Source organism: Choloepus didactylus, chromosome 9 (genome assembly GCF_015220235.1).
Source record: "Choloepus didactylus isolate mChoDid1 chromosome 9, mChoDid1.pri, whole genome shotgun sequence".
Classification (NCBI taxonomy): Eukaryota; Metazoa; Chordata; class Mammalia; order Pilosa; family Megalonychidae; genus Choloepus; species Choloepus didactylus.
The window spans coordinates 68,278,008-68,294,640 of NC_051315.1; the positions used below are offsets into that span (position 1 = coordinate 68,278,008).

Consider the following 16,633-nt stretch of genomic DNA (forward strand, 5'->3'; position numbering starts at 1 on the left):
AGTTTTCCCCAACAATTTCTTTGAATACTCTTCCTAGACCTTTACCCTTTTCTTCCCCTTCTGGGACACCAATGAGTCTTATATTTGGATGTTTCATATTATCTATCATATCCCTGAGGTCCATTTCGATTTTTTCAATTTTTTTCCCCATTCTTTCTTTTATGCTTTCATCATCCATTCTGTCATCTTCCAGGTCACTGATTCGTTGTTCAACTTCCTCTAGTCTTGTACTATGAGTGTCCAGAATCTTTTTAATTTGGTCAACAGTTTCTTTAATTTCCATAAGATCATCCATTTTTTTATTTAGTCTTGCAATGTCTTCTTTATGCTCTTCTAGAGTCTTCTTGATTTCCTTTATCTCCCGTACTATGGTCTCATTGTTCATCTTTAGTTCTTTGAGTAGCTGCTCTAGGTGCTGTGTCTCTTCTGGTCTTTTGATTTGGGTGCTTGGGCTTGGGTTATCCATATCGTCTGGTTTTTTCATATGCTTTATAATTTTCTGTTGTTTTTGGCCTCGTGGCATTTGCTGAACTTTATAGGGTTCTTTTAGGGTTTGTAGACCTATTGAAGTCCTTATCTCTAATTTATCAGATCTACAGCTTCGTGGAGTACACTTTCTCTAACTAACCAGCAGGTGGCGTCCACGAGCCACCTGTTCTCCACAAGCCAGTTCTACCCTGCTTAGCCTTTTTGGTGAGTGGGGGAGTGAGTCTTGTGGGGCCCAATTGGTGTACCAAGCTTGCGTGTGTAGTTGGTGTTGCCTGCCCTGTATGTGGGGCGTGTTTCTGGGCAGTCGGGGGGGGTGGTGGCCCTAACAATCAAATCTCCCTGATGATCCTAGAGTTTTAAAGCTGCTGCAATAGTCTAATCCTTCAGTTCAGTCCTGCCACAGTTTGTCTCTGCCACTGACCCACAAGTCTTTGGTATTGGCGTATGGCTTCTGAGACTTGCAAGTGGGCCCCTCTTCCAGGCTGTGCACCCCGGGTCCTCTGTTGAGGGATGACTGTGCTATGTCACAGGTGAGTGCCGTCCCCCCAGGGCAGTTCTGGGCTGCTGGGCTGTGTAGGGAGGCTCCCAGTCTGCTCAAATGATGGCTGAATGGGGCTTTGTTAATTCACACTGCTCCACCTTCCCAACTCTGGGACAATCAGCTGAGGTTGCAGGGAAGGCTAATGTCCACGCCCAGTTTTGTGGTGTGTGCCTGTTATTTGAAGCACTTCCGTCACACTGGGTTGTCTGGGGCAGCTCTGGGCTATGGGGCTGGCGATGGGCAGGAGTGTTTCCTGTCCACCAGGATGGTGGCTGTGAGCGGACACCCCCCTTTTCTTGGGAAGTTGTGGTGTTTAGTGAATTTTCTCAGCCACTGGATTATTGCGTTTTGTCTCAGAGCTCTCTTAGTTCTGCTCTTGACTTGAGGTGCCCAAATTGCAATTCTTTGAAGCTTTCTGTATTGGGCTTCTTAGAGTAATTGTTTTAGAAAAAGAAAAAAGGATTAAAAAAAAAAAAAAAAAAAAAAAGGGCCCTCCTCAGAGATCTAATGGGTTATTGAAATGCTAATAGACAAAGCAACCAGGGCCATTAAGGAAAGGTCCACAGGGCAGAGAGATCAGCTTTTCTTCGGGATTTGCATATGCGCCTCAAGGCCTGAGCTCCGCCCTTCCCCTTTCTGTGTTCACCAGAACTCCAAAAATCCTCTGCTTTTATTTTGGAGTTTTTCGTGTTATTTTTTTTTTTCTATGCCTGTCTCCTCTCTGCTGGGCTGGCAGCTCTCAGATTCTCTGGTGTCTGGTCTCCGTTTATCTATGGTTGGAGTATGGATCAGTAGGATGAGTTTCCGAGAAGGGCTACCACTGCAGTTCTCCCTTCTCCTTCCCGGAGCTGGCAGCCCCTCCTCCCACGGGACTGAGCCTGGCAGGGAGGGGCGCGGGTCCCCTGGCCGCAAAAACTTACAGATTTCGCTGATCTCAGCAGTTCGACATTTTCATGAGTGTTGTATTAAGTATGCCCAAAGACAGATTGCTCTGTGGTGTCCAGTTTACGCAGTTCCTGGCTTTTTACCTACTTTCCTGGAGGAGTAACTAAAACTTACAGCTCACCAGTCTGCCATCTTGCCCCTCCTCTGTTGGGAGTTTTTGATTACTGATTCAATCTCTTTACTCATTATTGGTCTATTGAGATATTCTATTTCTTCTTGAGTCAGTGTGGATAGTTTGTGTGTTTCTAGGAGTTTGTCCATTTCATCTAGACTTTCTGGTTTGTTGGCATATTTATTCATAGTTATTCATAGTATCATTTTATAAACCTTCTTATGTGGGTTGGTAGTAATATTCCCTCCTTTCACCTGTGATTTCAGTTATATGTGTCCTCTCTCTGAGACTAGCTAAAGGTTTATCAATTTTATTGATCTTTTAAAAAAACCAACTTTTAGTTTTGTTGATTTTCTCTATTCCTTTTTTTTATTGTGAAATAGAACATATACACAGAAAAGTGATAACTTTCAGAGTACGATCTAATAAGTAGTTAGAGAGCAAATTTCAAAGAATGTTATGGGTTACAATTCCACAATTTCAGTTATTTTCTTATTGTGAAATATAACATATATACAGAAAGGGGATAACTTCTCTGTTGCTTTTTAATTCTCTATTTCATTTATCTCTGCTCTAATTTTTATTATTTCCTTCTTTCTGCACCCTTTGGGTTTAGTTTGCTCTTCTTTTGCTAGGTTCTCCAGTTTAAGGTTAGATCTCTGATTTGATATCTTTCTTCTTTTTTAATTTAAGCTATTTAAAGCTATGAATTTCCCTCACAGCATTGCCTCTGCTGCATCCTGTAAGTTGTGGTATGTTGTGTTTTCATTTTCATTTGCCTCAAAATTTTTCATTTCCTTTGTGATTTCTTCTTTGACTCACTGATTGCCTATGAGTGTATTGTTTAATTTCTACATATTAGTGAGTTTTCTAGTTCTACTTCTGTTATTTATATCTAGCTTCAGTCCATTGTGGTTGGAGAAGATAGATTGTGTGATTTCAGTACTTTTGAATTTATTGAGACTTCTTTTGTGACCTTACATATGGTTTATCTTGCGGAATGATCCGTATGCACTAGAGAAGAACGGATATTCTGCTGCTTTTGGATTTAGTGTTCTATATATGTCTGTTAGGTCTAGTTGGTTTATAGTGTTGTTCAAGTCTTCTATTTCCTTATTGATATATGGTCTAGATGTTCTGTCCATTACTGAAAATGGTATATTGAAATCTATTACTAATGTACAACCATTTATTTCTCTCTTCAATTTTGTGAATATTTGATTCAAATATTTTGGGGCTATGCTGTCAGATACATACATATGTTTTTGTAATTATGTTTTCTTGTTGAATTGGCCCCTTTATCAGTATATAGTGACCTTCTTTTTCCCTCATAACAGTTTTTGACTGAATGTCTTAATTAACTGATACTAATTAGTATCTACGCCAGCTCTCTTAGGTTAGTATTTTCATGGTGTATTTTTCCCATCCCTTCACTTTGAACTTACTTGTGTGTTTGAAAGGTAAACAGTATATAGTTGGGTCATGCTTTTTTATCCATTCTGCCAATCACTGCCATCTGACCGGAGAGTTTAATCTGTTGACATTAAAAGTAACTATGGATAATGCAGGACTTTCTTCTGACATTTTGCTATTTCGTCTCTGTAAGTCTTAGACATTTTTTCATGCAGTTCTTCCACTACTATCTACTTTCATATTTATTTGAGTTCCTTTGCATTTCTCTCTGTATATATTTTCCATATATTTTCTTACTGGTTGTCAGGGGGTGAAAATTTAACATCCTACACCTGATTTGATATGATACCAACTTACTTCAATAGCACACACATGCACAGTTTTTATACCCTTCCATCCCGCTACATTTTTTTTTTTTTTTTGGTACTTGTTTCAAATTCTGTCTTTATACATTGTATTTCCAAAACCTTTTTATGCATTTGCATTTTAAACCTGAAAGATGTAAAAAGTGTTGTTCCATACCAAAGAATACAGTACAATAGTACTGGCATTTATAATTAACCATATCATTACCTTTACCTGAGGTCTTTAATTTTCTTTATGTTGTTCAACCACTGTATAATGCCCTTTCCTTTCAGTCTGAAGAACAGCCTTTAGCCACCAGACCTAGGGTGGGTCTAGTGGTGATGAACATCCTCAGCTTTTGTATATCTGGGAATGTCTTACTTTCACCCTTATTTTTTTTTTTTTTAATTTTATTGAGATTGTTCACATACCATAAAATTATCCAGAGATCCAAAGCACACAATCAGTTGCCCATGGTACCATCAAACAGCTGTGCATCCATTACCACAATTTTTTTTCCAATTTTTGGAACATTTTCATTACTCCAGAAAAGAAATAAAGACAAAAAAAAAAAACTCAGTTCCTCCCCTACCCCGAACCACTCCCCCTCCATTATTGACTCATAGTATTGGTGTAGTACATTTGTTACTGTTGATGAAAGAAGGTTAAAATACTGTTAACTGTAGTACATAGTTTGCAATAGGTAGATCTTTTTTCCCTATATACCCCTTTATTATTAGCTTCTAGTTATAGTGTCATACATTTGTTCTAGTTCATGAAAGAGATTTCTTGTATTTGTACTGTTAAGTACCAATATTGTCCACCACAAGAGTCACTGTTTTATACATTCCCATCTTTTAACCTCCAACTTTCCTTCTGGTGACATACGTGACTCTAAGCTTCCCCTTTCCACCACATTCACACATCATTCAGGACTGTTAGTTATTATCACAATAATGTGCTACCGTCACCTCTGTTCATTTCCAAACGTTTAAGTTCAACCTAGTTGAACATTCTGCTCATAATAAGCAACCACTCGACGGAGAACATCTTCTTGACCAAAAGGGGGGTGTGAAAGGAAATGAAATAAGCTTCAGTGGCAGAGAGATTCCAAAAGGAGCCGAGACGTCACTCTGGTGGGCACTCTTACGCACACTTTAGACAACCCTTTTTAGGTTCTAAAGAATTGGGGTAGCTGGTGGTGGATACCTGAAACTATCAAAATACAACCCAGAACCCATGAATCTTGAAGACAATTGTATAAAAATGTAGCTTATGAGGGGTGACAATGGGATTGGGAAAGCCATAAGGACCACACTCCACTTTGTCTAGTTTATGGATGGATGAGTAGAAAAATAGGGGAAGGAAACAAACAGACAAAGGTACCCAGTGTTCTTTTTTACTTCAATTGCTCTTTTTCACTCTAATTATTATTCTTGTTATTTTTGTGTGTGTGCTAATGAAGGTGTCAGGGATTGATTTAGGTGATGAAAGTACAACTATGTAATGGTACTGTGAACAATCGAATGTACGATTTGTTTTGTATGACTGTGTGGTATGTGAATATATCTCAATAAAATGAAGATAAAAAAAAAAGCAACCACTCATAATAAGCCTTGTTCTATATCTTGTTAACTTATAGTTCATGTCAATGTGTTTACATATTATGATTAGTTCATGTCAGTGAGACCATGCAATATTCGTCCTTATATGTCTGACTTATTTCACTCAGTGTAGTGACCTCAAGCTTTCTTCATCAGCCCTTTTTTTAAAAGATGGTTTTGTTCAACTACCATACTTTCTGTCCTAAGTGAACAATCAGTGGTTCCCTATAGAGGTACATATTTATGTATTTACCACAGTCACCACTATCTATATAAGGACATCTCCATTTCTTCCACAAAGAAGGAGGAAGAGTCAAAGAAGGTAAAAAGACAAAGAAAAAGAGAAAGAAAAAAAAATGACAGCTAAAAAACAATGAAAAGAAAGATAGAGTTAAACTAAAGTAGAATACAAGAGTCAGACAACATCACCAATGCCCCATTCCCCTTCCTCATGTCCCCCTCTTATAGGCATTTAATTTTGTTATATTGCCTTTGTTACATTAAAGGAAGCATAGTACAAAGTTTCTGTTACCTGTAGTCTCTAGTTTGCATTGCTTGTATTTTTTCCCCAGTACCACCCTATTTTTAACACCTTGCAAAATTGACATTCATTTGTTCTACCTCATGTATAAACATATTTGTACATTTTATCACAATTGTTGAACACCCTAGGTTTCACTGTTATACATTCCCAGTCTTTATTTTTCCTCTTTCCTTCTGTTGTGCCACATGCTCCTAATCTTCCTCTTTCAACCATACTCACAGTCAATTTTGTTCAGTGCACTTATATTGCTGTGCTACCATTACCCAAAATTGTGTTCCAAACTTCCCACTCCTGTCTTTTCCTATCTGTCTGTAGTGCTTCCTTTAGTATTTCCTGTAGTGCAGATATCTTGTTCACAGATTCTCTCGTCTGTTTGTCAGAAAATATTTTAAACTCTTCCACATATTTGAAGGATGGTTTTGCCGGATAGAGGATTCTTGGTGGTTTTTCTCTTTCAGTATCTTAAATATATCACCCCACTTCTTTCTTGCCTCCATAGCTTCTACTGAGAAATCAGCACGTAGTCTTATCAAGCTTCTTTGCATGTGATGCATCGCTTTTCTCTTGCTGCTTTCAGGATTCTCTCTTTGTCTTTGACGTTTGATAATCTGATTATTAAGTGTCTTGGCATAGGTCTATTCAGATCTATTCTGTTTGGGGTACGCTGAGCTTCTTGGATCTGTAATTTTATGTCTTTCATAAGAGATGGGAAATTTTCATTGATTAGTTCCTATGTTATTGCTTCTGCCCATTTTCCCTTCTGTTCTCCTTCTGGAACACCCATTAGACATCTATTCATGCATTTCATGTTGTCATTCAATTCTCTGATATGTTGCTTGTATTTTTCCATTCTTTTCTCTGTCTTTTCTTTTGTGTGTAGGATTTCAGGTGTCTTGTTCTCCAGTTCCTGAGTGTTTTCTTCTGCCTCTTGAGATCTGCTGTTGTATGTCTCCATTGTGTTTTTCATCTCTTTTGTGTTGTGCCTTTCATTTCCACAGATTCTGCCAGTTGTTTTTTCAAGCTTTCAATTTCTACCTTATGTTTGCCAAGTGTTTTCTTTATAGCCTTCATCTCTTTTGTTGTATCTTCCCTGAACTTGTTGATTTGGTTGTTGATTTGATTTAGCATATCTCTTTGAAAACCTTTAATAGATTGTTTCATTAAAAGTGAAAAATATCTTACCTGTATTTTGATTGAGGTATAAGTTTGTTCTTTTGACTGGGCCATATCTTCATTTTTCCTAGTATAGATTGTAGTTTTCTGTTGTCTAGGCATCTGCTTTCCTTGGTTACCCCAGACAGATTTTTCCAGACCGGCATGTGTTCAGGTCTCAGAATGGGGTTATATTCAGGGTGTATCTTAGAGGAATGACAGACTTTCCTGTGAGGTTTCCAGTTGCTGTGCTTTTCCTAACCTGCCCAGTAGGTGGCACTGTCAGCCTGTCATTCCCAACTGGTATAAGGAGGTGTGACCTCCTCAGTTTCTGATTTGGCTGTTTTCCCCCAGGTTCTGGGGTCTGATTCTGAAGGAAAAGCTGGGCCCCAACTCCTTACTCTTAGGGAAAATATATCCCCTAAGGATTTATCATTTGCATTTGAATAGTCTCTTTGTCTCTGTTATCTCCACCCCAGTCTGGATCAGAGTGCTGCAGACTGAATATGGTTGCAGCTCTCTCCTGTGAGCCCCTGAGGTTGAGAGAGAGAAAGAGGGACAGAAAGCCCCCTTTTAGAGCCAGTATACAGCCCCCCAGTTTCACTTGTTGGCCAGAGGTAACGCTGGTCTTCTGAGCCCTCCCTCTCAGTACAGATGAGTCTTCTGGTTCTTTAAGGTTCAGTCATCACTAAAAGCCTCTGTTTGCTTGTTGGGGGTTTGTAGCTTGTATTCAGCAGTCTACATTTGTTAATTAAAACCCCATTTGGAGGGGAAGATTGTAGCATAGAGAGGAGTGGAAACTAGTTTGTCCCCTTGAAACAACTAATAAACAACCAGGAACAAGAAGTAAATAATCTGGAATAACTGCAAGGGGACAAATGTGACTGTCCACTCATCATACACCAACCTGAATTGGGAGGAATGCCTGAGATTGCAGCATAAAATCTGTAAGTAAAAATTGCAGATCCAAGCTGAGAGCCCCCTCCCCCCATGGCCCGAACTGCAAAGCATTGTGGTGCTAGAGAGCGGCACTCTACCAGGAAGTGAATATAGCTCAGCTGAGCTCCAACTAGAGTTTTAATTAACAAGTGTGGACTGCTCAATACAAGGTACAAATCCCTTACAAGCAGACAGAGGCTTTTGGTGACGACTGACCTTGGAGAGCCAGAGGATGGCTGCATATTGGCCCTGAAGAGGGCTTTCTGTCCCTTTTTCGGCTCAGTGGAGAAAGCCTCAGCCATTTTCAGTTCCCAGCGTTCTCACCCAGATAAGGTTGGAGATAGCACAGGCAGAGGGTCTATTCAAATGCTAATGACCTCTCCCTGGGGGCGGGTGTATCTTCCCTCAGAGGAAAGAGGTGGGGCCCAGCTCTACTACCCACCCTCCATTCAGAACTGGACCCCAGAGCCTGGGGGAAAATAGCCACAGGCCACACCTCCTTGCACCAGCCTGGAGCTACAGGCTGACAGGAGCCATCTGCTGGGAGGAAAAGCACAGTGACTTGAGGCCTCACAGGGTGCCCCAATCTTCTAAGACATACCCTTAGGGAGATGTGATACTATTGCCTTCTTCTAAGACCTGAGCCCGTTGGGCCTGGGAAAACCAGATTGGGGTAACCAAGGAAACCAGATGCCTAGACAACAGAAAACTACAACCTACACTAAGAAAAACAAAGTTATGACCCAGTCAAAGGAACAGATTTACACTTCAACTGAGATACAGGAATTTAAACAACTAATACTAAATCAATTGAAAAATTTTAGGGAAGATATGGCAAAAGAGATGAAGCATATAATGAAAACACTGGGTGTACATAAAGTAGAAATTTAAAATTTGAAAAAGCAACTGGCAGAATCTGTGGAAATGAAAGGCACAACACGAGAGACAAAAGACACAGTGGAAACATACAACAGCAGATCTCAAGAGGCAGAAGAAAACACTCAGGAACTGGAGAACAAGACACCTGAAAGCCTACATGCAAAAGAACACATAGAGAAAAGAATGGAAAAATATGAGCAACGTTTCCAGGAACTTAAGGACAAAACAAATGCAGGAATGTATGTGTCATTGGTGTCCCAGAAGGAGAAGAGAAGGGAAAAGGGGCAGAGGCAATAACAGAGGAACTAATCAATGAAAATTTGCCATCTCTTATGAAAGACATAAAATTATGGATCCAAGAAGTGCAGTGTACACCAAACAGAAGAGATCCAAATAGGCCTACACTGAAACACTCAATAATCAGATTATCAAATGTCAAAGACAAAGAGAGAATCCTGAAAGCAGCAAGAGAGAAGCCACCCATCACATCAAAGGTAGCTTGATAAGACTATGTGCGGATTTCTCAATAGGAACCATGGAGGCAAGAAGGAAGTGGGGTGATATATTTAAGATACTGAAAGAGAAATACCACCAACTAAGAATCCTCTATCTGGCAAAACTGTCCTTCAATTATGAGGAAGAGTTTAAAATATTCTCTGACAGACAATGACAGAATTTCTGAGCAAGATACCTACTCTACAGGAAACATTAAAGGAAGCACTGCAGACAGAAAGGAAAGACAGGAGTGAGAGGTTTGGAAAACAATTCTGGGAGATAGTAGCACAGCAATGTAAGTACACTGAACAAACGTTAACTGTGAGCATGGTTGAAAGAGGAAGATTAGAATGAAAAATGAAAGATAAAGACTGGGACTGTATAACTCAGTGAAACCTAGGGTGCTCAATGATTGTAATAAAAGGTACAAATATGTTTTTACATGAGGTAGGACAAATGACCGTCAACATAGCAAGGTGTTAAAAATACGGTGGGATTGGGGGGGAATACAATCAATGCAAACCAGAGACTATAATTAACAGAAACATTGTACTGTGCTTCCTTTAATGTAACAAAGGCAATATACCAAAGCTAAGTTCATGGTAGGGGTGACATAGGGGAAGGGTATGAGACTCTTGGCATTGATGATGTTGTCTGACTCTTTATTCTACTTTAGTTTAATGCTGTCTTTCCTTTTGTTGCTTTCTAGCTGTCATTTTTTTCTCTCTCTTTTTTTCTTTTTCTTTTGCCCCACTACCTTCTTTGATTCTTCTTCCTCCTTCTTTGTGGAAGAAATGGATATGTCCTTATGTAGTTAGTGGCGATGGTGCTAAATACATAAATATGTGACTATATAGGGAACCAACGATTGTTTACTTAGGACAGAATGTATGGTGTGTGACCAAAAGCGTCTTAAAAAATGGGTTGATGAAGAAATCTTGAGGGTACTATATTGAGTGAAATAAGACACATAAGTACAAATATTGCAAGGTCTCACTGATATGAACTAATTACAATATGTAAACCATAGACATGAAATATGTTACCAGGATATAGAACGAAGCTAAAGAATGGGGAGTGGTTGCTTATTATGAGCAGAATGTTCAACTAGGGTGAACTTAAATGTTTGGAAATGGACAGAGGTGATGGTAGCACATTGTGAGAATAACTTACAGTCCTGAATGGTGTGTGAATACAGTGGAAAGGGGAAGCTTATAGTCACATATGTCACCAGAAGGAAAGATGGAGGTTAAAAGATAGGAATGTATCAAACAGTGAATCTTGTGGTGGACAATGTCTGTGATTAACTGTACAAATATTAGAAATCTCTCTCATGAACTAGAACAAATGTATGACACTATAACTAGAAGTTAATAATAGATGGGCATATAGGAAAAATATATATACATATTGCAAACTATATACTACAATTAGTGTATTTTAACATTTCTTCATCAGCATTAACAAATGCACTATACCAAAACTATGAATCAATAATGGAAGGGGGGTAGTCAGGGGTATGAGAGGATTTGATTTTCCTTTTTTTTGTCTTTATTTCTTTTCTGGAGTAATGATAATGTTCTAAAAATTGAAAAACACATTAATTGTGGTGATGGATGCACAGCTGTATAATTGTACCATGGGCAATTGATTGTATACTTTGGCTCTTTGGATGATAGTATGGTTTTTGAACAATCTCAATAAAAAAATAATAATAAAAACTCATTTGGAGCTCAGCTGAGCTATATTCACTCTGCTTGGAGAGTGCTGCTAGTTTCTACCACAGCGAGGCTTTGCAGCAAAGCCTGCCATGGGGCAGGGGGTTGGCTCTCAGCGGTTCCACAGCTTTTACTTACAGATTCTGTGCTGCTGTCTCAGGCATTCTTCCCAATCCAGGTTGGTGTATGAAGTGTGGACAGTCACAGTTGTCCCCCAGCAGTTATTCTAGATTATTTACTAGTTGTTTCTTGTTGTTTGTTAGTTGTTCCAGGGGACTGATTAAATTCCACTCCTCTCTATGCCACCATCTTGCCCCTCCATTCTCTCTCCCTTATTTTTGAAAGAAAGTTTCACCAGATACAAAATTCTTGGTTGGCATATAATTTTGGTGTTTTCTTTCAGCACTTTATTTCTTCCCACTGCCTTCTTGCCTCATGGTTTCTGATGAGAAATCGGCAGTTAATCTTATCGGGATTTCCTTGTACCTAACCTGTTGCTTTTCTGTTGCAGCTTTCAAAACTCTCTCCTTGTCCTTGTCATTTGTCATTTTGATTACTATGTGGGTGGGCATGGTTCTCTTTGCGTTTATCCTTTTTGGTGCTGTTGGGCTTCTTCAATGTGCACATTCATACCTTTCATTAAATTTGGGAAGATTTCTGCCACTATTTCTTTGAGTATTCCTTCTGCCCCTTTCTCTTCTTTCTCCTCCTGGCACTCATAATGCATTTATCTTTACACTTGATGGTGTCTCACAGGTCTCTTAGGCTCTGTTCAATTTTTAAAATTCTTCTTTCTGCTCCTCAGCCTGAATCATTTCAATTGTCTTCTCTTTGAGATCACTGATTCTTTCTTCTGACAGTTCTAATCTGCTTTTGCAATCCTCTAGGGAAGTTTTAAATTCTGTTTATTGTGGTCTTCAACTCCAGTATGTTTGTCTAATTCCTTTAAAAAATTTCTCTTTTGTGAGATTATCATATTATTCATTGTTTTCCTCATAGCCTTTAGTTCTTTCTTTGTGTTTTCTTTTATCTCCTTGTGCATATGGAGGATAATTTATTTAAAGTCTTTGACTGGTATACCCAAAATCTGGTCCTCTCTTCATTGATGGTTTCTGGATTTTTATCTTATTGCTTTGGATGGACCATAATTTCCTGTCTCTTTGCTTGTCTTGTAATCTTTTATTGCACATTGTATACTTTAATATTTTAAAGTATTAACTTTAGGATTTAGTCCCTGAACTGTCTTTTTCTTAAGTTTGTATCTGGATAGCAATATGAGAGTGGTTTTCCTGAGTGCCAGGAGCTAACAAAAACAAACAAACCAAAGCAAGAAGTACCTTTCAGAGTTTTCCAAATTGGCTCTGCTTTGGCTGAAGTTCTCCTTCAGAGTTTAGCCTTCGTATGAAGATCAGCCTGAGGCAAATGTGAAATGCAGAGTCCTCTCTGTCTTATCTGAGCCTGCATAGAGCCTTGAGCCTTCCTTCTTTCCTGGGCCTGTGCTTGCTTGTGGCCTTAGGATTTCACCCATTTACAGAATGCCCCCTCTACTTTCTTTGAAATAGATTTTTACCCCTTCCTTTTATATGACTTCATGCAGATAGTCCTTTTCCCCAGGCCATTTGGACTTGTTTCTTATACTGCTTTAGCTGACTGCAAGCTGCTTCCCTGCTTTTAGGACAAATTCTGGGTGGGCCAGCTGGAGACAAGTTTCCTGGTTAAGTCTTTAGGCTTCCACCAGATAGACTGGCACTGACACACAGGCACAGGGGTTACCCTAATCTCTCTAGAACAGGGCCAGGGATGGGACCCACAATGGGAGCACAGGCTGGCTCCACATGGGTTGAGAAAGGGGTGAGTAAAGCACCATAAGCTTTGCCTAGTGTTTCAAGGCTTGTGTTTCTTGATTCAACACTTGCTCAGTTACTGTGACCCTTTAACTGTTTTCTGGAGTTTCCAGGAAGATGGCTTTGCCAGTTTTAGCTAGTTGTTCAAAGATTCTGTGGGGGGGATGGCACCCTAGAGCATCTTAGGCCATCTTGGTTGACTAGAGCAGCAGATAACTGTAAGAGAATCTTTATCCAATTAAACATTTACTATTTGCTGTAAGCATAGTCTAGCCTTATAAACACTCCTCTACTTAAGTTATACCACCACAACAGTGGCTTCCTCCCTTAGCTACTCAACTCCTCGATGATACTCCCTTAGCCAGACTGCATATATGAAAATGGAAGAAGCAACTGTGAACATTTTCTAGTGCTTAAGGTACTCAGCGATTCTAAGGTTCCCGGGGCTCTCAAGGAATAATAGATATGGCAGCCAGGAGGGCAGGAACTGGAGCGCCTACTACTCTTGGGGCCCAAGGGAACATCAATCTTAGTCTTGGCATTTAAACCAATAAAAACATGTCCACGGCCATCTCTTAACAGTGACTGAGAACAGGAGGAAAATGAGTTTTGGACTCCTCAGGATTACTTCTGCCTGTGGCAAGGTGGTAGAGTAGAATAAGAAATGTGTATTCAGGCTTTGGTGGGAAGTAGCCAGCTTTCTAATCACTTGCCTCAGAATTTTTTGGGTCAGAATTACCACACCCATTTAAAGATTTCTATTTTAATTTACACTCATATTCAAAATTTGTTTTTCCTCCTGTTGTTCACATTCTTATTGACTCAACCACATTTGAAGATTATGTAATGAGATGACAATTGCGCATAAAAACTTTGAAGGGTTACAGTCCCTGTGTGTTGTAATGAAAAAAAACATATGCAAAAAATGCAGCCTGGCCCACAGTAGTGTAGCGTGTGTTCCGGTTTGCTAATGCTGCCATTACGCAAAATACCAGAAATGGATGGGCTTTTATAAAGGGGATTTATTTGGTTACAAAGTTACAGTCTTAAGGCCATAAAGTGTCCAAGGTTAAGGCATCAACAATAGGGTACCTTCACTGGAAAAAGGCCATTCACATATGGAAAACCTCTGTTAGCTGGGAAGGCATGTGGGTTGTGTCTGCTTGCTCCCAGGTTGCGTTTCAAAATGGTATTCTCCTAAATGTCAGTTTTCAATGGCCATCTTCAAAATGTCTTTCAGCTGCAGCTGCTTTCTGTGTTCCTTGTTTATCACCTCTTTTATATGGCTCCAGTGATTTAATTAAGACCCACCCTGAATGGGTGGGGTAACACCTCCATGGAAATTATCCAATCAGAGGTCTTGCCCACAGTTAATTGAGTCACATCACCATGGAACACTCAATCAATAGGCTCCAACCTAATCAACACTAATATATCTTCCTCCACAAAATTGCATTAAAGAACATGGTATTTTGGGGGATATAATACATCCAAACCAGCATAGTGTTGCATCAGACATAATTTAGATAATCTAAGTCCAAATAATTTCAAATTATTGAAATTTTGTTGATTCATCAAATTTTTGATGGACATTTATTGGACACTTTGTAAAAGAAGAATTTTGAGGGCTAATTACTTATGTTGTTCTGTGAAAGATACTATGTAGACAATGTACTTAAAATAAATCTCATTTTTTTATAATAATTTCAGAAATAATTAATGTTTATTGTGGAAATTTTTAAAAAATGCAAATAAAAATTAGTGTAATTGTCCCATTCTGATCAGCAAAAAAGAATAAATACTGTTAACCCTTTGGAGTAGAGTTAGCTGTTGGATGCTCCCTGTCTCTTTTTTTGGTATGTCCCCAAATATGAATAAGATCATATTATACACAGTATTTTATAACTTGTTTACATAATATATTATGAGCATTTTTATGTCATTTGTTTAGAATATGGTTGCAAATGGCTATATAGCATTCTATATATGGCTGTACCGTTATTTATTTAACCATTCCTCTATAAGACATTTCAACTTAATTTTCCACTAATTTAAGTAATCTATTATGAACATCCTTCACTTAAAGTTTTTGTATGTCTCTGATTTCTTTATTGTGAATTCCCAGAAGAATTGCTAGGTCATTGGGTGTAAAGATTGAAGATTTTAGATTTAAAAAAATTTAAGCTGCTAAATTACCTGTCAGAATGATTGTTTCCTTACACTTCCACCAGCAATATGTGAGAATGCCCATTTCTCCACATAAGGAATATTGGCTATTATTACTTTTTAAATTACTGATCAATTTAATTGGTGAAATGCTTTCAGGTGTAATTTTATGTAGTGCCATTTTAAAAATCAGGAATACATTTACAACTGCTTCTACATAATTTCATTGCTTACTTCTGGCAAGGGGGTCTAGTGTAGTAAGCTATAGTATACATTGATTGGGGTGTTTTGTGTTACATACTTATAGGCTTTGTTTTCTGTCACCAGAGCCAAATTTACAACTTTAATGTTAGGAGGCCAACCAGCATAAATCCAGGTGTAGCCCAAAGGACCAGGCAAGGGAGACTCCCAGCTATGGCTATTTGCAAGCATATTTAGACCTGTTTTTTAATTTGTTTTTAGAACTCTATCGGTGGAGGAAAGGAGTCCAGAAACAAATAAAACTATATGCTAAGTAAGTTTTAGGTGTAGGTTTTTTTACAGTTATATTGATTCTTAGGAATGTAAACTGATATAACTGATATATACATCAGAATTTTAAGTGTACATGTATGTACTTGAGCCTTATACTTCTAGGAACTTATCTACAGTATACTTACACATATGTAAAATGACATGGATACAAGGATTTTCAGTTTTAATAGTAGGATTAAAATGCATCATCGGCAAACCTAAAATCCATCATTGGCAACTAGTTAATGATACATCCACATAGCAGAATACTATGAAGCCATTAAAAAGAATGAAGCAGAGCTATAGATACTGACATGGAATAATCTCCAAGAGACATTTTAAATATATGTGTATAATATATGACTATTTAGGTCTTGGAAGAATATAGAAGAAACTGTTAACACAGTGGTTGCCTCTGAGGTGGAAGACTATGGCTGGGGCAGGGGTGGGAAAGAGACTTGTCACTATATCCCTTTTTGTACTTTTGAGTTTTGAACCATGTTATTTTTTGAAAAGATCTGTAAAATTTAACTTTAAAAAATGCAGTGAATGTCATGTACCAGACTTTATCACGCAAAACTAAAACCCCCAATAAGTTCAAGCTATAATATCATCTAATTTTTTTTTTTTGTAGACCTTTGTGTAACTTCAGTGTCAAAAGGAGGATTTGAAAGGGAAGAAATGGCAACATTTGCACTGCTCTACAGATTAAGAAATATACTATTTGAAAGAAGTATGTCAGTTGAAGACTATTTTGAATGCATTTTTCTGTCTTGGATTAACACATGAGGTTATCTATTCAGTAATCCGTGTCTTAAGAATTTAAAAGCCAAATCATTTCATCATGGAATGATTTAGATACCCCCCCCCCACACACAAATATATATGCAGTCTGGGTTTATATATATTTTTTATTTAGTGTGACTTCTAACAT

General features: G+C 38.4%; 1 protein-coding gene across 3 annotated transcripts in view; it reads left to right on the plus strand.

The window, feature by feature from the left end:
- PJVK (pejvakin) overlaps positions 1–16,633 on the plus strand; it is a 65,908-nt gene that overhangs the window by 45,998 nt on the left and 3,277 nt on the right. For all 3 annotated transcript variants that reach the window (XM_037849313.1, XM_037849314.1, XM_037849315.1), the window contains one exon: positions 16,334–16,432. In XM_037849313.1, the coding sequence (XP_037705241.1) occupies positions 16,334–16,432 (99 nt within the window). The remainder of the gene's footprint in view (positions 1–16,333; positions 16,433–16,633) is intronic.